At 36.1% G+C, this 26,968-nt stretch overlaps 1 protein-coding gene across 9 annotated transcripts; it reads right to left on the reverse strand.

Moving 5' to 3' along the window:
* Positions 1–666: 666 nt before the first annotated feature.
* On the reverse strand, positions 667–26,968 carry LOC104121431 (uncharacterized). Of its 9 annotated transcripts, none has more exons than XR_011409760.1 (14): positions 26,809–26,952; positions 26,569–26,673; positions 25,590–25,663; positions 25,429–25,500; positions 25,265–25,293; positions 14,595–14,645; positions 4,955–5,005; positions 4,680–4,739; positions 4,500–4,582; positions 3,697–3,844; positions 3,063–3,113; positions 2,625–2,729; positions 1,733–1,887; positions 667–1,156 (listed from the first exon to the last, which is right to left on the reverse strand). XR_011409760.1 is itself a non-coding variant. In XM_009633427.4 (14 exons), the coding sequence occupies exons 1-13, from the start codon at positions 26,859–26,861 to the stop codon at positions 1,733–1,735; spliced, it is 1,017 nt and encodes a 338-aa protein (XP_009631722.1). In that variant the 5' UTR covers positions 26,862–26,968; the 3' UTR covers positions 667–1,156. The 9 variants fall into 9 exon arrangements, 8 of the variants coding, with proteins under 8 accessions (XP_009631722.1, XP_009631721.1, XP_070037720.1 ...); XM_009633427.4 differs by having other exon boundaries at positions 1,733–1,873; positions 26,815–26,968; XM_009633426.4 differs by having other exon boundaries at positions 1,733–1,873; positions 26,809–26,951.

Below are 26,968 nucleotides of genomic sequence, written 5' to 3' on the forward strand. Positions count from 1 at the left end.
ATTGGGCATTGGTTCATAACTTGTAAAATTCATATTTGGCCGGTACCCGCTGTGGAATATATGAGTGTTAATACAAATTCAATACATAAAAATAAACATCGTAACACAAAGGAAAATTAAAATTTATCACTCGGCTTGTGGATTATGTAAACTAGGGGAGAAATTATTTCCTCGCTTCTCATTCGCCCATGGAGATAAGTTTAGATCAAGCCAAACTCTTTCACCCGGAACCTGTTCGGCTAAAACTGCTCCAAAATAATCACCCGATGATTGAGGGCTATCCCTACTTTGCGGAACCTCATTATTGCGAACGTCTTCAGCCTTGACGTACATTTCCAACATTTTTATCACAAGATATTCCCGATGTTCATCCGAAGTCCTCAAAAAATCTCTGAGTTTCATCGTCTTCGATGTTAAACTCAGCATAACAAGCAACCCCTTGTGGAGTAACAGAATACAAATATCTTCTGGTTACTTTAATATTCACCGAACATTTGCTCACACTCATTTTTGTACATAACAACGATACCAATGTATCGTACTCCATTGTAAGTGGCAACTTAACATGACACTGTGGAGAACAACTATAGCGTACTGAGTTATTCTCCACCACAACCTCACCCCCCCAATATAATGAAACCCTAATTCTTCGCTCTTCAGACAATATGACAAAATGCAAAATAACTTAACGAACAAATATTTCGGAAGATTTGAAGGATTCTGAATGGATTATTACAAAATCCTGAAACTATTTAAATAAAGAAAAAATTGATGTATAGCGCGTTAAATATGCGCGCTATACCCAGTTGAATTATTGGTCTGTCAATTAAGTACAGAAGGGCCCAACTTTTACGTATAGCGCGATATTTAACTGCGTTATACCCTGTAGAATTACTGATGTGTCAGTTAACTCCAGAAGAATTATCGGTGGGCCCAATACCGCTCTATACCTTAACGGACAAATGTATCGTTAAAGTATAGTGCGGTGAATAATCACGCTATACATATTATATTATGGTGGCCAGTTTGTTTTCCACATATTATGGTTCTTTACATTTTGGTTCCCCGCTCGGACAGACCTGTTATACAAAAAGGTAAAAATCCTCATGCAAACATTTACTGCACACAAATTTGCTTTCACCATAAATTCCAAGACCTGCAAATGATGTAGCAGCAGTCAGTCCATTCACGTTGAGACAAGCTTCATCATGATAAAGGTCAGAAGCTGCATTGGTTTCTGCTACAATAGCCATCAATGGGAAAGGGAAACCACAATAATCCTAATGGGAAGAGTGGGTGAGGATTAAACATGAAATCTAACTCCACTTGCACTCTTTAAGTTGATTTTGTTTTTAAATCGCCAGTGTTTGCACACCTCAATCATTCTACGGGATATATTCTCATTGATTAATATGCTCGTGAAAGGTTCCTATCGGAGGCGGATGTAACATAATATCAACGGGTTCAACTGGACTCATTAACTTTTGAGGCGGAACATAAATTTATGTGTAAAAGTTTACTAAAATTTAAATAAGTAGATATGAACCCATAACTTTAAAAATATAATAGGTTCAATACTAAAAATCTTAAAAGCTGAACTCATTAAGTTTAAATCCTAAATTCGCCTATGGTTCCTGTACCACTCCTTACACAATAATAGTCCTACCCCTCAACAAAAAGATAAATAAAAATTAATACGTGACACATCAATAAGATTATGTTAAAAGCGTACTCAATGTTTTGATAAATAATTGTTGATCAAGGCAGAAACATGCTGAGCTACCCATAATGAGCCAACCTCCGTGCAAGAAAAAGCATGAGTATAACCCCCTCGTTCAACTGCTAGGACAGCACCTGGAACATTATTGGATATCTGTAACCACAAAACTCGCATTTAGCAATAGAAAATTGGTTCTGTAAAATGTGATTAGCCATTTACTAGTGTGATTGCTTTACGAGAGAAAGGCCGTCAATAAAGAAAATCTGTTTGTTTATAGATTTTTTGCCCAAAAATACGTTGTCAATCTCCAATTTCATTAAACAAATGAGTTAATCCACTTCCTGTTTCTTTGAAAATTGATCAAACAATTATGGTTTCGAGTAAGGTAATCAAGTTGTGGCAGGAGATTACATCCTTCAGCAACACCAATAGAATTTACGACTAGATACATTTGTTCTTAATAGTAAATTTATAAATATTAGTTTCAAGCTTAAAATATTATGGAGGGACATTAGATGATAAAAAAATTAATAATGAATAGAATGATAACCTACGAAATCATACTTGATGTCTTAAACATCATGCTCATTTCTCTTACTTTCAAGATGCAGTAATTTCGACCGTACTGTAGAATTGAACTAGAAATCCTGGATTTTATCTCTTTCTAGAAACTCATTAAATTACTTCTTACAGTCTTCAACTAGACATAAGCTCAAAAAAACCAGTTCTCACAGTATGCACAACAGTCTGGAATGGAAACGACGATAAAGCATAAATAGTTTTCAAAATGCTAATCAGATTCGGATCGACCATTAATAAGACACCATAGAGAGTAAATCTTTGTAGTTTCACATTGCAAACATAAAAGGAGAAAATATGCGCAATGAAATAAGACATTATTTACCTCTTCATAAATATGTAAGGGACCCCAATGATCGTCGACGCCAAACAAAAATGCCATCTGACTTTTCTTTTCCCTCATAAATGACCAATCAGGTACTTCAGAAAGCTAATCCAGAAGGGGAAAAAATCATAATCAGGATAGACTGAGAAAACTTCTATGGAGGAATTCAGATGTGTACGGATTTGGGGCAGTTGGGGGAAATTTCTTTCTTTTTGGTCATGTTTTAGCTTGCCGTTTAAAGCTTTTCTATGGGAGTATTCCTGCTTGTCATGCAGCAGTTTTGCAACAAAAATCACAGGTTTTTCCACCTTTATGAAAAATTACGGTCTATAACAATCTCTTCCATAGGCACCATCATCTTTAACAAGAATATTTTGCATGAAAGATGTAACGGGTACCCTTGGAGCAGTCATGATAATGTGACAAGGAGAAACTTACCTTTTCAAATTCGGTCATTGCCATGTATAGAATGTTCTGAATGGTATGGTACTGAAAAGCATATTGCAGTTGCCAACAATTATTAGTATTAAAGCTAACAATAGATATAGATGGCTGATTTCACAATATCTAATATCACAAAGAATAGAAAGCAAAGTTCGTTTCTCGACCAAAACTGTAACAAAACAAATGAAGAAAAGGGAGTTAAATGATTTTGTACTTCAACATGTGCTCCTCAAGGTTACAGCAAGTAGAACTAGAAGAAAACCACAGCCATCAAGGTATAATTTTTTTAACCCACTCCATTGACCATGGGTGATTAGAACTGAGGTGTAATTATTCTCGTAAGAGTTAGGATTTGTCCATGTTTGACTACATAAGTCATCTTAAGTTTGATGGCTTTGAAAGGGTAAAAAAGACAATGATCTTTACCATCGACGTGCTTTGACTTTTCAAATTTGTTTAGATAAGAACTTTGACTTGGCATTTCGGGGAAGAATTAACTTACAGATCAACTTGGCAAGTCGAACTCATTGCTTATTCATCCAAAACAAAAATGAGTAACCGGTTGATCTAATACTTCAGATCTGATTACCAACAGTGTTAAAGAGAATCAGAAGAAATTGACCCTCACCCTGAGGACATGTTTACAGAGAGCCTCCACTGCAGGTGGGGACCAGGACTTCCCCACAGATGTTTTCACCAGAAATCTGGAGATCCAGGCTGGTAACAGTGCCAGAATTGTTGCAAGTGAGCTTAGGCCCGTACATAAAGTGCGAGATCTACAGAAGTTATAACCGAAGAACATCAAATTTTGTCACTGTAATTGCATGAGGAAAACAATGCCTACACAAATGTCACACACAAACAGGAAAAGTAATGGTAATATACTCAAAAATAAAAGTGCCTCTAGATTTGTTTATTGGATACTTTGAATAGATGCCACATATTCAGTCCTAAATGAATAAACTAGAAACTGTCAAAACTCTAAATCCACAATTCAAGCTCAAAGAGATTCGTAAAACAAGATAAACAAAAAACAAAACAGTGACAATAACCAGTTGCAAACAACCAGCAGATTGGACATACAAACTAGAAGAACAGAAGTTACAGGTCGAAAAATAAAAGCAACTATAGCTAGTGACTAGTAGGAAATGTTTATCAAGTCATATGATCTGCAAAGAGAATTTGAAATTTTAAACAAAAAGCAATCTGATATTCTGATCACACATGCTCACTGCCCGAAGTAATGTGATATTAATGGGATTCTATAACTGTTTCATTGAGAATTGAAAACAAAGGTTCAGTAGTCTGCAGTACGAGAAAAAGCAAAAAACTGATTGGTCTTCAAAAGGCAAGGAAGGAAAATAAACAGCTAAAGTACAAAGCTCTCACTTCACATAGGAAACAGACAAGGAAAAAATCAAAGAGATTTACACTGCAATCTTCTTAATAATAGCTTGTGTTGAAGACTTGGTGTTTACAGCTAGAAATGGATACAAGCAAATGCAGTATGTCACCTAGAAAAAAATAGAAATATCAGAATGAGGATTTTGGGGGGAAAAGGCATAATAGTGAAAAACCTTGTACCCAATATAAAGAGGATGTAGTCTTCACCTTTTCCTGGAATCTCCGAAAAATGTCCAGAGATATGTATGAGCCAATAGAATGACCAACCTAAGAACGGAAATCAAAATCACAACACATAAAACTTCTAATACATGCAGAAAACGAGAACCTGACTATCTACATTGATAAAAAGTTCCATTTCTTCTTATTGATTTTTGTCAGTTTGGATTGAGATCTTAATTTAACAATGAAATGATGGTTCAGAATGAGAATCCAAATAACACGCACATAAGAGCATATATTAATGCAACTTCTGAACTTACCAGTACTAGAGGAACTTCAACATCCTGAAGCTCATGCTCTATGAAGTTCAGCTGGAAAAGAGGATTTTGAAACAAAATCAAATCATGAATGCAGACTGATATAGACCAGTATTTTGAAGTACATTTTGGGGCAAGTCCCGGGGCGTGAATTGAGGCGAGGCACACCAAAAACGTGCAGTGGCGGTATTAGTGGCCGTAGGTTCTGTTGGTGATGTACTTTCAAGGTTTTGCACCTCTCAAGTACAAGAAGAGAGAAACAAAAGCACCCCACTAAAGTTTTTCACAAAACTAGCGAAAGTGTTCTTCAAACGCACGTGAGAAGAATGTAAGATGAAAAGAACCTTTCCCACTCGTTCTTCAATCCCGCAAGATTGCAAGAAGCGTTGAATAAAGGAGGAAGAAGAAAATAAAAAATAAATCACATTTTTGAAGCAAAAGCTTAGAAAAACAAATCACCCATCTTTATTTTCAGCATATTGAGACCTTTAAATAGGCCTTACAATGAGTAAAATTGATGAGGTAAAGGAAAACTAATTCTAATTAAACTAGAATAAAAATAAGGTTAAGAAAACTTATCCTAACTTAAATAGGAAAAAGAATTCTAGTAAGGATGGGATACTAACTAACAATCCTACTTTGACTACAACTACAAATATAATCCTACTAAAACAAGAATTAAATTACCGGGAAACAAGAAATAAGAAATTATAATTTTTAAGGAAACAAAATCCTAATCATGGATGGATTCTTGAACTTCTTGAATTTCTTGGATATTTAGCATTCTTGATCTTGCTTCAGTTGGGCAACACCCTAGAAAGTAAGGCACAAGCCCAGGCGCAAAACGCGCCTCAAGAAGAAGGCTCACGCGTATTGAAACTTAAATAGACTAGAGATAATTTAAGCAACTCCAATTGATTTTTCTAGAGCCCTTTTCTTTAATACCCAAATTTCCCCCCTCCCCCTCCCCTTCCCCCAACAGAAAAGAACTCTAACTTCGTAACATCAAAGCTGATCGGCGACCCTGAACCTGAAGAAATCTAGCAAAAGGAAGGAAATGATGCCTTTCTTAAGGTATAATCATCTTCCTTTACACTTTTCTTTAGCTATTATATTAGCTTTTGGATTTTAATATTTTTGTGTTCCACTGCCTTTGGCATGTTATTTTTTCCGATGTTGGTTCACCTTCTTTTTGCCGCTTTTTTGTGGGATTTATAGCAAAATCTTGTATGTTGCTCATTTTCCAATTAAACATATCATGCTTCTCAAAAGCTTCTCTTTGATCACCATGAAGAAGTTAACTATGAATTTGATTAATTCTCAATTTTTTATTTTCTTATATTTTACATGCATTGTCTCGTCACATTTCTCTCTTTTTTAAAAAAAAAAAGTCTTAGTCTCATTTCTCTTGCAGACAAATAGAAGCATACATTGACATGAAGGGGGCTGCTATAAAAATATGAGTAACAACGATCTTGCATACGGTATACGATCATGACTTCGAATAAGAAATATTCTAGATGCAAGTTTGTAACCAATGTTATTATTCTGTATTGCTGTAATAAACAATTAAACTTTCTGAAAAAAACAAAACAGAAAGTTAGTAATACTTGTTTAACGAAATAGATTCTGAAAAACAAATAAAAAAAACAGTATAGGAATAAATCGAGCCCACTGAATACACAGTGTGTCCTTAAGGAAATTATTCCCCTCAAGTACCCGAGGTGCTGGAATATATCCTCCCAGGATAGAATGATTTAACTCACCAGTGTATTGGTACCAAAACTCTGATGAACTGCGAACCACCCAATGGTCGTAAAACACACTGGAAAATATTGTGCAGAAGAAGAAGAAGAAGAAGCTCAGAAAATTTCGTAAGGAAAGATTCTGGGATTCAAACTCTATTTATAGAGTTGCTGGCATTGTTTCTGAAAAGATTTGCAACCTTTAAGAAACAACCATGGCTGTTGGAAAAGGGGTGTTTGGAAATATTGCGGGAAAAAATATATTTAAAATAATCCGGGAAAGAAAACGGGCCTGACCGAACCGGGTCGCGGGTCATGGGTTATTCCGGATTGAATTTTTCGTTAATTATTTAATTAAATAATTAAATATTTGAAAGGAATTTTGTCCAAAAAGATTAATCAATCAATCGATCTTTGACCAAATCCAAATCCAAATCCAAATCCAAATCCAAATCCGAAGCCGAAGCCGAGCCGAGCGACGACGACGGCGCGAGGCTTGCCTTTTTTTTCTTAACTCTTTAAGAGCTAGAAGAAGAGCAATTATATATATACCCATCAAAAGCTTTTTCTTTCTCCGATATGGGACAATGTCCCTTTCCCAAGGGAAACTCAAATATTTTATTTTTCCTCCATTTCTCATTCACCTTCTTTAAGCTACACAAGCTTAAAATCCCAATAATCCCCCACATGAATGGGGAATGGCTATAAAATAAAGGAATGCACGGACGCGTGTGTGTTTTACATGCAAGAATTAATTGCATCTGGATAAGTAGGTTTCCCTTTGAACTTTCCGTAGTGAACTTATATCGAATATACTCGGTCAATCGGTAGATTTGATATCTTTGAACCGTCGAGCTTTGTTGTATACCTAGACAACATAAGTCACACAATCAATCCTTAACCATCTATGGTTCTCACGGTTGTGTTCGTTTCAGCCATGAACACCGCCTGGTTTCATGAGTGCTTAGAGAATGAGCCTTTACTTTCATTCCCCTTGAAGCGGCTTACACTTCACACTCACATAGGTGATTTCTAAACGTGTAATCCTATAGACACACTATCTGGTCATATCCTGCCAGACTTAGCAAATCATTAAAAAACCTTTAAGCTTTGTTGACTCATCAAAAAGCCTTAATGCTTTACCTCGATTTCTGAACATTGTCTTCATCACGAGAATGGGTTGAGTTATTTGACAATGTTGAACCGTCATTCATAACTTTGTTTGATCTCTTTGAACCTAGCTCGTGGGATCTCCAGTCTGCTAGGTAGAGTTACCGTCATGATGACTTGTCCTAGACCTTAACCCCATTCCCTTTGATGATCTTTCAACTGCCTCTCTAGATAGGCCTTTTGTAAGTGGATCCGACACGTTATCTCTTGACTTTATGTAGTCAATTGTGATAACACCACTAGAGAGTAGTTGTCTAACGGTATTGTGTCTCCGTCGTATTTGACGAGATTTTCCGTTATACATAACGCTCCCTGCCCTGCCTATTGCCGCTTGACAATCACAATGTATACAAATAGGTGCCAAAGGTTTGGGCCAAAATGGAATATCTTCCAAGAAATTCCGGAGCCATTCAGCTTCTTCACCGGCCTTATCTAAAGCTATGAATTCAGATTCCATTGTAGAACGGGCGATGCACGTTTGTTTGGATGATTTCCAAGACACTGCTCCACCCCCAATTGTGAAAACATATCCACTCGTGGATTTAACTTCAGATGATCCAGTGATCCAATTTGCATCACTATATCCCTCGATCACGGAGGGATATTTGTTATAATGCAAAGCGTAATTTTGGGTATGTTTGAGATACCCCAAAACTCGTTTCATTGCCATCCAATGTATGTGATTGGGATTACTTGTAAATCGACTCAGTTTACTAATAGCACATGCTATATCTGGTCGTGTATAATTCATGATATACATCAAACTTCCCAATACTCTTGCATAATCCAATTGTGAGTCACTTTCACCTTCATTCTTTTGAAGTGCATAACTCACGTCAATTGGAGTCTTGGTAATTTTGAAATCCAAATACTTGAACTTGTCAAGTACCTTTTCAATGTAGTGAGACTGTGATAATGCTAGACCTTGTGGAGTCTTGTGAATTCTGATTCCTAAGATCACATCAGCAACTCCTAAGTCTTTCATATCGAATTTGCTAGCCAACATGCGCTTAGTAGCATTTATATCTGCCATGTTTTTGCTCATTATCAACATGTCATCAACATATAAACAAACAATGACTTCATGACCTGGAGTGTTTTTAATGTAAACACATTTGTCGCACTCGTTGATTTTAAACCCACTTGCCAACATTGTTTGGTCAAATTTGGCATGCCATTGTTTGGGTGCTTGTTTAAGTCCATAAAGTGACTTAACAAGTTTGCACACTTTCTTTTCTTTACCAGTTACCACAAAACCCTCAGGTTGTTCCATGTAAATCTCTTCCTCTAATTCTCCATTTAAGAAAGTTGTTTTAACATCCATTTGATGGATTTCAAGACCATACACGGCCGCTATTGCCACTAACACCCTAATAGATGTTATCCTCGTTACTGGCGAGTAAGTGTCAAAGTAATCAAGGCCTTCCTTTTGTCTATAACCTTTGACAACAAGTCTTGCCTTATATTTGTCAATAGTGCCATCAGCTTTCACTTTCCGTTTAAAGATCCATTTCGAACCTAAAGGCTTATTTCCTGGAGGAAGATCTACCAATTCCCATGTATGGTTATCCAAAATTGATTGAATCTCACTATTGACTGCCTCTTTCCAAAACGCTGAATCAGAAGATGACATAGCTGCTTTAAAAGTTTGAGGCTCATTTTCAAGCAAGAATGTCACAAAATCTGGTCCAAAGGAAGTAGATGTTCTTTGACGTTTGCTACGCCTTGGATCTTCTATACTTGGAGTATTTTCCTTTGGTTCTTCCCGAGGTCGTTTAGGTCTTTCACTTAACGACTCACATTCAGTTTTATACGGATAGATACTTTCAAAGAATTCAGCATTATCTGATTCCATTACCGTATTAATGTGAATTTCGGGATTATTAGATTTATGAACCAAAAACCGACATGCTTTACTGTTTGTAGTATCCAATGAAAACGCAATCAACAGTTTTTGGTCCGATTTTAACCCTTTTAGGTAAAGGAACTTGTACCTTTGCTAGACACCCCACACTTTGAAATATTTCAAGTTGGGTTTTCTTCCTTTCCATTTTTCATATGGAATAGATTGCGTTTTGCTGTGGAGTACTCTGTTGAGTATTCGGTTAGCTGTAAGGATAGCTTCGCCCCACAAACTCTGCGGTAATCCGGAACTTATTAATAAAGAATTCATCATTTCCTTTAATGTCCGATTTTGTCCAAAAATAATTGAAAGGAATTTTGTCCAAAAAGATTAATCAATCAATCGATCTTTGACCAAATCCAAATCCAAATCCAAATCCGAAGCCGAAGCCGAGCCGAGCGACGACGGCGGCGGCGCGAGGCTTGCCTTTTTTTTTCTTAACTCTTTAAGAGCTAGAAGAAGAGCAATTATATATATACCCATCAAAAGCCTTTTTCTTTCTCCGATATGGGACAATTTCCCTTTCCCAAGGGAAACTCAAATATTTCATTTTCCCTCCATTTCTCATTCACCTTCTTTAAGCTACACAAGCTTAAAATCCCAACAACCAATAATGTAGTGGCACAATCAAAAGATTGAGGCAACATTCAGCAAGTAACCATGAAGGGATAAAGCCTCTTTTCCTAAAGTTCCGGATGAAGTAGTTGAAGACTGCAAGAAAGCATTTACTAAAGGTTCAAAATGTAAGAGCCATGTCGAATGCGACTTTGAAAGAAATGTGAGTTGTTGCAAATATGGGCGTTTTACATCAAGAGGCTAGAGATCCAATAGATAATTTTGTTAGTGCTAAAGTAAAGCAAGCTACTTTGAACTCCAAACGAAAAAAGAGGAAAAGAAAGAAGTTTGTCAACGAATTGGTAGGTTCTTCTTCTCAAGTGGTATATTTAATGTTGCAAAAAAACCATATGATTCGCCAATGTTTGACGCAGTCCCTCAATGCATGAGTTGAGAACTTGGATACTGAAAGATTAGGTCATGGATATTGACAAAAAGATGAACATAAAAAATCTTAGAAGCAATATGGTAGTTCAGTTTTGTCTTTTAGTTAGATAGATGGATGGAAAAAAGTAGATAGTTTATAAATTTCCTTATTAACAGTCCTGAGGTATATTATTTTTAGATCTATCGATACTTCTGATTTTACTAAAAGTGGTGCAGTGCTTGTTATACATTTGAATAGAATCATACATGAAGTTGAAAAAGAAAATGTTGTTAGGATAATTACTAATAATGGTTCTAATTTTGTGAATGCCAAAAAGAGAACAATGAAACCTCGAACTGATGTTTATTGGACTCTTGTGCAACACGTATTGATCTTTGTTAGAAGACATATCGGAAGTTGAAAAATCATCAAACCACACTTACAAAAGAAAACAAAAAAGGACGAGATTTATTTACGGACATACTTGAGTGTTAGATTAGATGAGAGCATTTACAAATAATCAGGAACTTGTTCACTCTGCTACCAGTCGCTTTGCTACATCATATTTCACCCTTCAAAAGCAAGAAAAAGCCCTTAGAACTTTGTTTTCTCTGAAGCTTGGAATAAATCTGCATGGGCTTCACATGAGGGGGTGAAAATAAGAGTCATGGTTATGTTTTGTTAGATCAGAACTTTTTGCCGCATATCTTTACGCAATAAGCATTATGTGGCCAAAGTTCAAATCAAGCAAAACTATGACTCTCGCTTTCACCCCTAGTGTTCTTAGCCTAAGTAGATCTATCCCAAACTTTAGAAGTATAGATCCAAAAGCTTGTTTTTGGTTGCGAAGACTTTGAAGAGTGTAATGCGAGTGATAGCAGGACGAAAAGGCTTACGATTATTTATAAGTGATTTCACTAAATCCAACGTTCAAGTATGTCCATAAATAAATCTCGCTTCTTTTGCTTTATAAGTGTTGTTTAATGAACTGTTAACTGTCCTATGTCTTCTAACAAGAGATCAATACAATGTGTTGCTCGAAGAGTCCAATATATATGAGGCCGAGTTTCCAATATTCTCCTTCCAGCATTCACAAAATTAGAAACATTACTGGTAATCATCTCAATGATATATTTTTTCTCCAACTTCACCTATGATTCTATTCAGCGTAACGCAAGTATGTCAGCACTCTTAATAGAATCAGATGCATCAATAGATCTAAAAAGAAAGCACATGCAGGACTATTAAGGAAGTTAATAAAACATCCACTATTCCATCCGTCCAACTAGTAGACATAATTGAACCATACTGCTTCCAAGATTTTTCATATGCATCTAACATCCAAGTTCTCAACTCATGTATTCAGGGAGGCACAAAACTCTGACATAATTTGCAATTCCCTCAAATATTGCCAAATAATATGGATCATTTGCGGCACTAAACGAGATAACACTTGAGAAAAAAACCCTGCCAATTCACTGACAAACTTCTCTTTCCTCTTTCTGCTATTTGGAGTTAAAAATAGTTTGTCTTGCTTGAGCAATAACAAATGGTTTATTAGAACTCTAGCCTTTGCATGTAAATTGCCCAGTTGGAGAAGAACCAAATTCACTACCCATATTACCATATTCGGATGCAACAAATCGTGTTTCTTCCAAAGTAGTATTTTGCTTGGTTTTACGTTCTGAACATGTAATAATGATTCAAATACTTCATCCGGCACTTTAGGACAAGGATTTATGTTTATAGACGCCTACTAAATGTTTCAATCTAGTAACTGTGTTGTTGCATTGTTGGTTACAAAACTTGCATCAAAAGTACTTCTCATTCGGGGTCATGATTGTATACTTCCATGCAAAATCTTTTCTACTCAAATTTCTAGAGCCTCATTTATCCATTCTCAACTATAATTTGTCAATACAAAATTTACGTTTGCCTGGGAGAGAAATGCGAGAGAAATGAGACATGAACAGGACATGTAAAACATAAAAGGAAAATAAAAATAAAGAACCAGTGACAAGTAAAGGATCCAATAATAACCAACAACAAATAAAGTACTTTAAGAAAATCCAACAAGAAACATCATATACATTCTTGAATTGGATTACATTCTTCCAACATATGGAAGAATGTCACCCTTCAAGAATGTATACTTAATTCAAGAATCCATGTGATAAAATAAAGCATAACTATCAAACTTAACCTGTTTTCTTATTAAAACAGTTAAATCTCTAAACCAGTCAATTAGATCAAACATCTACATTCCTTTAACATAGCAAGAATGCTATCAAAAGAAACAAAAATCCAAGACTCTGGCAAAAGAGAAATCTGTCCAATTCATAGTACCCTTTCTCAAGATTTCTCAGCATATTTATTACTTCTGAGGTTATTCCCCTAGCTAATGTCATCAAATTCTCAAGATTTCTCAACATATATCCCATGTTTAACTTTCTATCAACAATCAAATTCATTCGGAACTTCTTCTCTATGCTGATCAAAGAGAAGCCTTTTCTTTTGTTTAATAAAATTCCATATATTTTATTTATTTATAACTATTCTTTACCTTTTCAAGGTCAAATTTGAGTATTACTTATACTTGACGCAAGCTAAACTAGCTCAAGAATCAGTACAACCAATATTCATTAGCAAACGGATAACACTAGCGGATCATCGGACTAACTTGAAATTTTAACTTGAGCAACATGTTGAGTTTAATCGGAAAAGGATCAATATACCAGCTTTTACTAGAAACCCAACTGCAGTGAATAGAAAGTGAATCAACATCAAAGAAAAAAAAAATATGGCAAAGGACGGAGCGCATAAAAAAAATGATATCCAAAAACTAATGTGATAGAAATACGAAAGGGTAAAGCAAGAAGAGAGTATCAAAGTCGTTAAAACTGGTCAGAGGATGATTTCTTCAATTTCAAGGTCGCCGATCCGCCTTGATGTTACGAAGTTAGGGCTCTTTTTCTTTGGCGGGGATGAATTTTGGTATTAAAGAAGAGGGTTTTAGAAAAAATAATGGGAGTTGTCAAAATTGTCTCTAGTTTTTTAAAGTTTCAATAGGCGGGCGTGTGCCTCACTTTCTAAGGCATCGCCCAACAGAACCTACACCCCCTACTATTGTCCCGCCCCAATTCACGCCCAAGGACTCGCCCCAAAACGCATTTCAAAGCACTAGTGACTACAATTTTGCACTGAAATATATGTTGATGAAGAACTTAGATTTTATTAATTGGAAACTAGAAGCATTGCCACTCCATTAGATTAAGCTTACAAAGCAGAGGATATAAAGTTTTAACATCAAAAGATGGATAAATATCTGCACTGAAATGTGGATCTCTTTACAATATTAGGAATATTAAAATAATTTTAAGTGTATTATGCTAATTATAAAAATGTAAAATTGAATATCAATGGGACTTATGCCTCGTGGCTCGGGATTTACACCTCGCCCCATGTTGGGTAAAACATCTCACCTCATGCCCTCACCTTTTAAAGCACCGATATAGACATTGAACTACCATATTCAGAAGAAAAAAGGAATATTCTGGAAAATTGAGAAAGAATAGATTAAGCTAATCCAATAATTAGTAGGAATAAAAACAGCTCTTGACTACATCCTTCAGCCACAAGTTGAAGGGTAATTTCAACTTTCCATTAACATAGATATAGCACTATCGAGGAAAAATTAGTTATTGGTTCCCAAAACCCAGAATTTTTTTGAAAAAAGAATTAGTACTGATATGCTTTTCACCATCCCACCTGTCACATCCCCTGCCCCTTCCCCTAAAAGAAAAGATTTCTCTATGATAAACTGATATGAGGTAACAAAATTACCTTGTGATCGGTTTGTTCTTGCAGTGAAAACAGCCTTCCGCGCTCCCAATTCTAGCAATTGGAACAAATCATGCAACTATGTTAGCCATGCATTGATTGGGCATTAGTGCCAGCTGAAACTTTAAAAGAAGATATTAACATACACCTACAAATATTCATCTTTAAAGACTATCAAGTCTATGGAAAATCTTCAAAAGGTCAATCAAAGACAGCAAATCATCCTACGGTCTTCACATGAGATGCAAACTTTGAACTTGAAGTTTGAAGAGTTACAAGGAAAAAAGAAAACAAAAAAGGACAAAGTAGCCAAAGGCCCTTAGGGCTACTCAAAACTGTTTATAAAATGGATACTACATGTTCCAATAGAACGATGTGTGCAACCTAACTTGCAGAGCAATTACAACTTAGCTCACTTTTGTTGGGTGTGTGAATAACGTCCTACATGGAAAGTAGAAAAAAAACTACTTATAAAGAGTTAGATACTCTTAATGGTGTGAGGCCTTTTGGGGAAAATCGTACGGGCTTGGCTTAAAGCGGATAATATCGCACCATTTTAAGAGTACTTTTGTAACGACCCGACCGGTCGTTTTGAGGATTAGCGTCCCGTTCGGTGGCTTAACGTCTCGAGCAGCTTCGTATTATGTGTTATGACGTGCGTGCGTGGTCGAGTTCGGATTTCGGATGATTCGGGATTGGTTTGGAAGAAGGATTCTTATTTTAGAAGTTTAAGCGGTAAGAGTTTGACCGGAGTTTGACTTTTGTGTAGGCGACTCTGAAATGGCGTTTTGATGGTTCCAATAGCTCTGTATGGTGATTTTGGTCTTAGAAGCGCGTGCGGATGTTGATTTGGAGGTCTGTAGGTCGTTTCGGCATGAATTGGCGAAAGTTGAAAAAAATGGAAGATTTTGGAAAGTTTGACCGAGAGTTGACTTTATTGATGTCGGGGTCGGATACCGGTTCCGGAAATTGGAATAGGTCTGTACTGTCATTTATGACTGTCCAAAATTTGAAGTCAATCGGAGTTGGTTTGGTATGAATCTGCATTAGTTTTGGAATTCAGAAGTTCATAAGTTTCTTATGCTTGAATCAATGCGCGATTCGTGACTCTAGTGTTCTTAGAGGCAATTTAAGGCTTCGAGCAAGTTCGTATCATGTTTTGGGACTTGTTAGTCTACTTGATTGGGGTCCCATGGGGCTCGGGTGAGTTTCAGATGGGCTTGGATTGTGCCACGCTCTTATTTGATATTTCGGCGTCGTTTCTTTTGGCATAAAGGGTACCACATTGTGCAAATGACCTTTGATTTGTGATTCGATTGAACCATCAGATCCATATCGTAATTACAGAACCATAGCAACAAGAATCGTCGCATTCCGAGGTCGTATGAGAGAGTTATGCCCATTTTCATGTCGGGAAAGATTGTTGTTTTTTCTCGTGTTTGAGGGAACATAGTGTTTGAGGGAACATAGGCAGATCGCAGGTGTCAAATGCGATTTATAAGTCTCAGTGTCAAATGCGATTTATAAGTCTCAGGTGTCAAATGCGATTTATAAATCTCAGGTGTCAAATGCGACTTGCCTGGAGAGGTTTCTAAAAACAGGGGTTTTACCATTTTTATCATATTTTGAGTTGTAGACTTCGGATTTGAGCGATTTTTGAAGGGTTCTTCACGTGTTCGATTGGGGTAAGTGTTCTATATCCTAAATTGATTAAATTTCATGATTTCATACTTATTTATATCATTAAATTAGTGAATTGAATGGATGAAAATGGGAAATTTTGTAAAAATCTTTCAAAATGTAAAATGAGGATTTGAAGGGCGATTCGATGTCTGAAATTGATAATTTTGGTATGGTTGAACTCGTATCGGAATGGGTGTCCGGGTTTTGTGAATTTTATCGGGTTCCTAAGTGCGAGCCCAGGGTTGACTTTTTAGTTTTTGTTAAAGATTGAAACTTTATTAACCAGAATTGTTTCCTATGAGTTTTATTTATGATTTGAAGTTATTTTGGCTAGATTTGAGCCGTCCGGAGGTTGTTTCACTCGAGAAGGTCATTTTAGAGTAACGGTCTAGCTTCTTTGAGGTAAGTATCTTGCCTAACTTTGTGTGGGGGAAACTACCCCTTAGGATTTGAGTCATTTGTGCTAATTGTGTCATGTGAAGGACGTGTACGCGAGGTGACGAGTACGTACTCGGGCTTATTTGTGAAAATTTGACCGTTTAGGGCTCTTAGGTTCTTATGTTCATTAGATGTGAAGTTGTTTTAGCAAGTTAAATCCTCCATTTACTAAATTCACCCTTATGTGTCTTATTTGGAATTGATTGATTCATATTCTACCCTTGTTGTCAATTAAACTCTTATGTGCCTTAATTGAAGTTGTTGCCTCTTTATTGCCTTGTTGTCTTTCCCGTAGTTGCTTAACCTTAATTGAAGTTATTATTATTTCTTCCGTAATTGCTTAACCTTAATTGAAGTTATTATTATTTCTTCTGTAATTCCTTGGCCTTAATTGAAGCTTTGTTATCCCTTTTATTGGTAACATATTCTTACGTGGGGTCATTGATTCATGCTATCTCTCTTATCGTCGAATTGCATTCTTGTGGAATCATTGTTACACATTATCTCTCCCTTGTTGAGCTATTCTTGTTGAGACCATTATTCTCCCTGTTGTGTCTTTCTTTGTGAGCTCGTTCTTCCGTTTCTTTGTGTTCTGAAGTTCTTGTGTTGATTTACTTGTCGTACTCTTGCGTTATCGTTGTTGTTGTTGTACTCGGTGTTGTTGAGCCGAGGGCTATGCGTGGCTGTGGTATTGAAACTGTTTTGAGGAAATGTTGTGGCATATGGGCACATGTTGTGAAAGTCATTTTATTGTGTTGTTACGTTTTGGCACACGTGGTATTGTTGAGAGGATTGTCGGGTTGTTCGCACGTGAGTTGTCTGTGTTGTTATTATTGATATTTGCACATGCGGCGTGACAAGGCGGTCTATATATGTGGGTTTGCGCATGTGGCAAGATAAGGTGAGAATATTATTGTGCGCATGCGGTGAAACAAGGCGGGCATTTACTTTATTATTGCGCACGTGACGAGACAAGGTAGGCTATGTCGGGGAATGATTTGTGATAACTTGTGATGGCCTGGGGGCATTGTTATTGTTAATATTTGTGTAGTGGTGTGCCTACCTTGTGTGAGTTATACCTTGTACATTTTGTGGTGATCGTTTCTTATGTGTCATTCATTGTCTTTACTTTTACTTGTCGACTTGAATTGGGATAAAACACGTGCACAAGCATACACGTAATTAATCACCCATATCGGTTTAAGAAGATGAATACTGATGTTATTAACCATTTACACGTACTCCCGTTTACTTGCCTTCTGTGTGAGAGTTGTTCTATTGGCACGTGAGTTGTCCGTGTGGTCATGAATCATTATTATTGTTGGCACGTGAGTTGTCCATACGGATATTTGATATTGTCACTCCATTGGCACATGAGTCGTCCGTGCATTTATGAATTGTAATATGGGCACGAAATTCGAAGTGATTAGGGTTCATGAGATGGGACCCGTGAAATGTAACTATGAGGTGAAGTACCTCGAGAAAGTCCTTGAACAAATCTTGCGAGAAAGTGGTTGCTCTTATTGAGTGTTACTTGTTTTTCCTTACTTGGTTTCATCGGACTTAAACTGTATTCAGCTTACTCCACGACATTATTACTTGTTGTGTCTCGTTGCTAATTGCTGCTTTTAGTTTCCTATTACCAGCATTGCTTCATTATTGTTATCATGCTTTGCTTTAGATTGATATTATTCCCTGTTAGTTTCACATTCATACTTGTACAGGTTATTAAGTCTAGTAGGTGTCTTGATTGTCCCTCGTCACTACTCTACCGAGGTTAGTCTTGATACTTACTAGGTACCACTGTGGTATACTCATGCTAGCTTTCTGCACATTTTTGTGCAGATCCAGGTACTACGGAGTTGGTTGATCATTAGTTAGTTGTTCGGACTTTGCTGTGGAGACTCAAGGTATACCTGTCATTGCATTCGCAGGCCCCGGAGTCACTTCTTATATTGTACTTGTATTGTTTATTTCTATTCCGAAACAGTTGTACTTAGAAGACTTTCTAGTAAACTCAGTAAAAATTATGACTTGTACTACCGGTTTTGGGATTGAAAGCTTTGTATAGAAAATTTATGTTCACGTTTAATAGTTTTTGGTTGAGTTTGCCATTAATTCAGTAAGTGTTAGGCTTACCTAGTCCCTAAGACTAGGTGCCATCACGACATCCTACGGAGGGAAATTAGGGTCGTGACAACTTTTGGGCCGTTTTAACCCAACAACTGGTATAAGAACCATGGTTTGGCAGGACGAGTATAGAGATGGCGGAGGGTAATGGCGTAGGGCCAGGCTTAGTGCCTTTGCCCGTCTATGGGCCGGTTTACTACCTTTAGCCGTAGATTCAAAACGCATACACAGCCTCTCCTCTGGACTTCGGTTGGGTGGCACATAGTTAATATCCAAATTAGCGCATGAATGGTGATGGGTCATATGGAACTTAGTTGAAGGGGAAGATTGTTGGGTATGTGCGAACAAAGTCCCACATGGAAAGTACAAAAGAAAAAGAAGCTACTTATAAGCAATTGGATACTCTTAATGGTGTGGGACCTTTTGGAGAAAACCGTGTGGGCTTGGTCCAAAGCGGACACTATCACACCATGTTAAGAGTATCTTTAGGCTGTTTTAGCCCAACAACTTCATCTCTTTTGATAGACAATCTTTTGGTTCCGCATAGCATAATGCTAATAAAGTTCAGAAGTTGTAAGCTGGTGCAACTATTTACGTACCGAATTAGTCTCCTCAATGCTTGTATTTAAGAAGAGGTTCTAGTAACACCATGATCCCTTGTCATGGATAGATGCACAATTTTGCACGTATATCAAAGACATGAGAGGTATATATAGACGATAGACCTGTCTCATAGGTACACAGTGTTTTCCGAGTTAATATTCGTTGCATAAAAGTTCAAAGTAAACTGAGGCATCTAGTGGTGAATATTCTTGGCATTTGCATGCAGAACAAATCTGGTTTAGCTTCAAAACAACTTTGTCCACAAAGATGCAGAATTGACGACTTATACGTATTATTTAAGGCACTTTTTAGGTTTTATAACTACTCCTACTTATTTTTCTCCTGCAAAAGAAACTGTCTTTTATGACCAGGGATTTCAATCTGTTGTACCACGACGTTTTAGTCCAACAAGCAGGAATGAAGCTTAAGATTTAAGAATAGGGAGTAAAGGAAAACAGTTATACTGGGAATTGAGAAATGTAAACATCGATACAAAAGTTAACGAATGCAAAAATACATTTAACCAAGTTTCTTTTTATATTTACAATTTGAAAGGGTCAAAACTCAATTCTTAAAATCTTACGGGTCGACTATCTGCACATGCTCCTCCTAACTCCCCTTTACTAAACAGCAAATGCAGAAGGAGCTTCATAAACTCCAGCGACTTTTCAGAAACTACTTGGTGGTGAATGGGGTAAGACTCATTCGTGGATGTATATGATTAAAGGGTTTATGAGGCAACTTTTTGCTAACTGTAAAGAATTTTGAAGAATCCACGTGAAGCTCCCAGACCCATATTGCACCTGTTTGACTCAGCATAGTATCCATGTAACATGGTACTCAAAGAAAGGAGGTGGTGAATGCTGGTACTAGGAAATGAAGGAGATGACAAATCATAGTGATTTGCAGTTAAAAGGTAATTGTGGTCATCAAAAGGTCTTTATGTCAGACTTAAACTAATATTTACTTCATTCAGAATGTGGGCAATGAAGAAAATGAGGTTAATCTCAAACCAAAGATGCAATCTCAAGCCAGAGTAGGGAGGTTGATGAATAGAACTCCCACTTGGTCAATTTTGGAGGTTTTACCAGTAGCATTTCTCATCTAAACTGAAAGCCAATATTCGGTTGAGGGCAGCAGCACACCAATAGGTGGATTTGCATTCTTGTATGTTTGGGTAAAGGGCAGGAGCGCGCTTTCGCTCTCACCAGTACTTATTGTAACTGGTTAAAATCAAATATCCAACAGCCGCTTTCCTTAGAAAAAGCTAAAATTCTATTTAAAGAAAATAGAGTAATACCCAAAATACAACCAAAACTTCAAAATAAAGCAATAGTAATGAAAAGGAGGTACTGATTTACTTAAAAGGTCCATGTTGGAACATCATAAGACAAGCCAAGAAATTTATAAAAGTAGTTTATTTAACAAATTAGATTAGGAAAAGAAGATTCACCAAGAATTTCAGATATAGTCATTCAAAACAAACATGCAAGAGGCAAAAAGAACAGAAACAATAACGAAAATGCAGCATTATTTGTACTTAGTCATAAGGCGTTCTCATCCTCTACAAATAAAATGATCCAACAGAAACCATATCTCTTTATTTTACCTTACCATCTAGCTTCACAACCCTGTAAAGCAACATACCTTAAGTTGCTCCATAATATGTAGCCAATGATAGCACGAGTGAACAGCCATATCATTTGCTACTACTTCCATCAAGTTCAGAAATCAAAAGACTACTCGATTCCACAATCTAGTTAACTGAGCAACTTCAATACTATAGATAGCTTCATTTGTTGAAATGACATAATTGGCCAAATAAATTAAATAAGCCTGACGGGGTTCAACAAGGCAGAGCTTCTGTAACCAGAAAAAATATTCAGAAGAGCAATTGTATTGCTGCAGTCCATTAGTATAATTCCACATGAAATTCCAACACTCCAGGTAACTTAGATTTCATTAGCTAACCTTATGTATCATAGTAATTTGTACCATGTCATCCTGCATATTCTCTATTTAATCAACGTATTGTCAAAGCGCAGGTAGGTTGTGACACCTGCAACATTGGAATGGGACAAAGACGTGGAAGGTAACTTTCATCCTTTGGCATTTTTGTTGTAATCTCAACACGTAACTGATTAGCCCATACACAAACTTGATTACTTGAGTTGACAAGCTCAGAAAAGAAAAGAACAGCCATGCCCTCTTGCTCTACTGTAGAGGCCATTCATGCCTATCTAAACCATGTCACACAAAATGGCCCCTAGGTTGAGCTTTATATAAGATAAATTTCAACTCTTGCCGGTGGACTTATTCTAATCAAAGCACCACTATTTCATCAAACTCTCAGCTAAAATATGAGGTGCTATTTCTACAATATTGAAATCTCATACTCCTCCTGTCTATAACATTGCAGTCAACGGTCTATTTAGGGATCTATTTCAGGACTGGATAGTAGAATTTAAAATAATACCAAAAATAAATAAGAATAGTTGCGCTATAAGAAGTTGCATACCTATAATATATATGTAACTAGAAGTGTCCCTTCTCTAATGGCTTAAACCTTTATAGCTAAGTTGCTTGGACTCTTCACTTTCGGTGCCGCACCTGTATCGACAGGACGTGGGTATGGGTGTGGGATCTGTATCGGATCTCGTCAACCGATTTTGGGTACTTTGACCAAAATCGACGGAGAAATTCTGGATAGATACAATGATTTCTGAAATCAAAACAAAAGCTAGGCTGAAATTGAAAAAAATGAAATACCTTGTACATAGAAATTTCTATGACAGTCCTTTGCTTATCTCCTTCTCGGTCTTCCCTTGTTCAATATTTTCTCTTTCTAAAAATACATTGTAAATTTTTCACATAATGTCTCATATGTTAGACATATTTTTAAAACTATTTTTTCAGATATTTGAATTATTTTTGCCAAATCCCCAAACCCGTATCCGTACCTAGATCCGTAATCCCGAATCTTAAAATTTAGATCATGAAGATGCGACCACTAGATCCGAACTCGTACCGGACGCTTGCACCCGAGTCCGAGCAACTTAGCTTTATAGAAGATGGTTACTCAAGTTCAACACAATATCAGAGCAGACAAAGGTCGTGGCTTTAAGCCTTGTCATCACACATTTAAGGATATTTCCACAGCTTGGCCGAAGAAAAAAAGCAAGGTTCACATGCAAAGAGTCATGTTATACATATATACATTAAGATTTTAGAGACATCTAGTAACTCTAGTTCAACATATAGATACTTGAATGATAGCTAAAGAGTTCAAATTTAGTCCTAATGGGGCTCAAGAGATAAATCAGTCACAGAAATTACTATATCTTGTGCTTTGTGGGATAAATCAGCCGCTTAAGGAAAGATAATTAACTAGACATTGGCTACATGAAGTCATTAACTAGACATACTCTTTCCCCACAAGCCAAAGCTTAGAAAGATATTCAACTAATCCATTTAATAATACTAGTCCTAAGGTACGCACTTTGCACGTGTACCCATATTAATCAGTATATAATTTTTAAAACAATATAAATATATTATTAAATAATATGTTTAAGTTATAAAATAAAATTTTAAAAAGTATAAGTTCTTGAAAATGATGAATATTGATTTCTTTGAGCTAGGCGAAAAGATTAAAAAAAAAAAAAATCAAGAAAATATCAAATTATATTCAATTCTTAAATGTAACGTAACTAGAAGGAAAAAAAATAACATTTCATAATAGAATTAAATTGTTTTCAATTCCAAAAATTCGTAACATAAATAAAACAGGAAAGGAAGTGCTTAAATCTTTATTTGATAGAAAAACATTGGAACACTTTGAACCACTAAATGCTACTTTTTAATTTTTATTTTTTTTTTGCCATTGCAGTTTCACATACTTGAATGAGATGTATGAATAATTGTGTCTCAATTACATAAGTATCTCCATTATTTTGTTTAGGTAATAAAAAGATTTAATAAATAAAATTTTAAGTGATTTCAAAGTTTTAAATATTAAATTTACATGCAAATTATTATAGTTATGTTACCTAGTTCAAATTTAAAAGGGATTTACACAAGGTAACATTTTAGTCAATTTATTAGGACTTTCTAATAGTTAAATAAGGAAAAATTTTACAACCAAAATTTTTAGTCGATTTTAAAATTCTAAATATTAGAATAATAATTTAACTACAAACTCCTCATCTACCGTCACTTTTTAAAGAAACAATAGTCGTACCTCTTTTCGTCAAATGAAAAAATTGTAGTAGTTCAATTTTTTCCTCGGATGGCTTCGAATCCAAATCTATGGTTGTTGGTGAGATATTAAAACCTTGAAATTTGATTTTCTAAAAGATATTAACGTAAGTTAGTTCTTGTATTTGGTCCTAAATATTAGGACTTTAATTTGTACAAGGAAGAAATTTAGTTGATTTTAATGTCCTAAATATTAGGTATTCCTACATAATAATTCAAATGTGACAAGTTTTAACAAATAAAATTTTAGTTAATTTCAAAGTCCAAAATATTAGGGAAAATAAGTAAATGACGATTTTGACTAGTTTGAAATCTTTTTTTAAAGGGCAAAAAAGACGAACGACATTTCACTAAAGGGTTTCGTGCTTTTGATAGTAAAAAGTTTTTTTTCGTTTTGATAATTGTGGTGTGAGAGGTTGACATTGGAGGGCCTACGGAGAGGTAGAGGTAGGCCAAATAAGAGGTGGGGAGAGGTGATTAGGCAAGACATGGCGCAACTTCAGCTGACCGAGAACATGACCCTTTATAGGAAGGTATAAAGGTCGAGGATTAGGGTAGTAGAATAGGTAGCCTAGAGTGTTTATACCAGTAGTATGAGCACGCAGTCTCGCTTTCTGTTGGTAATAGGTTTTTACGACTAACCGTTGTTTATTTTCATTGTTGATCATCTTACTATCTTATTGTTTTTATTCTGTTTTTATATTGCTTTTTGGTACTGTCCCTTCTTGTCTATATTATTCATTAATGTGGTGCTCATGCTTTCCTGAGCCGAGGGTTTATTGGAAACAACCTCTCTATCCTCACAAGGTAGGGGTAAGCTCTGCGTACACACTACCCTCCCCAGACCCACGGTGTGGGATAATACTGGGTATGTTGTTGTTGTTGTTGATAATTGTGGTATCCGGGCTAGTCTGCGCGCACATCGACTAATTCCACGGGATACCTGCTACCTCCCACCAACAACAAGTACCAGGTAACTCTGCCCACCAAGGCTTGGACAGATTGGAGTAAATCACCTAGTGTTTTAGCCTCTGTTGGGATTTGAACCTGAGACCTCATGGTTCTCAACCCACTTCATTAACCACTAGGCCACACCCCAGTGCCAAAAAAAATATTATGGGTCATATAGGCAGTAAAACTTTTATACAAGTCAAATTAGAATTTGTGTTACATTCCAATTCTGTAATTCGACCAATTATGTCTTACAGAAGGTTGCTCAATTAATACAGATTGTTTCAAACTTAAAATTGTATGTTGTGTTTGTTGAACTTTGATTATTGCACTAAGGAAAACATTTCCTCGAAAATATTTCCATGAAGTAAGTCATTTTGTGGTATTTGGTTATAGGAAGAAAACAATCTTGAGGTATTTAGTTAAATAGGTAGTAATGAGAGTAGGTGCGATAAGTTATTACATGTTCAGTAACTTTATCAAAGAATATGTATAGCTAAATGCCAATGAAATTTGTTTCTGACATTCACACTTCACGGAGAAGATTCACTTCAATAGGCAAGAAGACTGAATTCCTGGTATTCTAGTTGATATTGGCCTAAAGGCCTTACCTTTTCTGTTTGACCAATGTGCGAGATTGCTGAAAGAAACGAAAGAAAAAGGAAGCAATCAGTACAAAAATTCAGATTTAAAACAAAGAAAGATTGTTTCTAGCTGACCGTAAATCTTGCTATCCAAGTTGTTATAGTCCAGTAGAGGTGAAACTGTATCTTGCCTGTCACGGATGCAGCTCCATCCAACAGATCATAGAGTGATTCCAGAAAATCGACATAAAATGAGATAACACCTGCAGCAGTATCAACATAATTTAATTATCATAGCCGCTTCACTAACACCTACAAAACATAAATTCACTGGCTTACAAACTATAACAACCTGGATTTCCAGGAATAAACAAGACATGAAACTTCGGGTCCTTGGCATGAATTTCCAGCAGATCCGTCTTATAACTGGCCCATCATTACACGCACAGGATGAGAGGCTAATAGTTTCTTATGCAAATAAATGTACAAAACCTTCAACAATAAACACTAAAAACATGATTTGATCTTTAATTCAGCTGCTCATTTCTCACAAGTCAAAAGCGAATGGATAGTAAGTAAAACACCAGTCAGCACGGTGTCATTGGTAACCCCGTGAGAGTACCAAAAAAATGCTACCCATCCTACCTTACTAAATTCATTTTCCATATGCATGATACTTGACGCTATCCTACTCCTTGATTCTTGAAAGAATGACATTGATTCTTCTCTTTCTATAGAAATTCATGTATAAAAAAACTACATTAAAATTACCATAACCAGATTTGAAATTAAGACATTTTTAAAATGCTTCAAGAATTCCTAGCAAAAAAAAACAAAAAGTTTTAACTCTCCAACTACTCCCTCCGTCCTAATTTAGGTGGTGGTGTTTGACTTAGCACGGACTTTAAGAAAGAAAGACTTTTGAAACTTATAGTTAAAACAAGTTATAGACAATTTTGTGGCTATAAATCAACTCAAAATGTGAAGGTTAAAGTAAAGTTAAATTATTTATAAATAAGGAAATATGAGATTCTTTTAGGAACGTTGTAAAAATGAAAGTATGATGATAATTTCTACACCAAACGAACTAGATTAGTAAAATATAATTCACTATACAGAATGATGAATGTGCTTCATATTGCAACTCCAACAATTGGGTCCAAATTAACAGTGCCTTCTACTATCTCAATCACATTGGTGTTTATCCATATTCGTAACACTGTGCGGAAACAGAATGGAAACACATAATCGATATCCCTTATCTGCGATAAACTACAAATATATATATAAAACAAATTAAGAGTCAAAAGACAGTGAGAGTGTAAAGATACCCTGAAACGTTGCATAGCCGAAAACTTGCACGATGTCTTTTATCAATTAGACTCAGATTTTCGGGACCCATTTGTGAATTTCTGCACTTGGATGAAATTAGTCTCCTGAAATAAATAAATAAACAAAACACAGAAAGAAGAATGACGATTTGGGTTTTTTTTTCCTCACACAAAAAAAAAAGGAGTACATGAAAAACGGCGATCAAAACATGAATTGGGTATTGAAAAGGGCGTAGGAACCTGAACCTGGAGTGGAAGAAGGAGAAAGATCGAGTAATGGGAGGAAGAAGCATGGATTCTATCGAACTCTGTTATATAGTCGGGGATTTCGTGGGAGTCTGGTATGGACTGGTCGTTAACTCGTTACTCCGTAATGTTAATGCTATCTATTAACTTTTTG

The sequence above is a fragment of the Nicotiana tomentosiformis genome, chromosome 7 (genome assembly GCF_000390325.3).
Source record: "Nicotiana tomentosiformis chromosome 7, ASM39032v3, whole genome shotgun sequence".
NCBI lineage: Eukaryota > Viridiplantae > Streptophyta > Magnoliopsida > Solanales > Solanaceae > Nicotiana > Nicotiana tomentosiformis.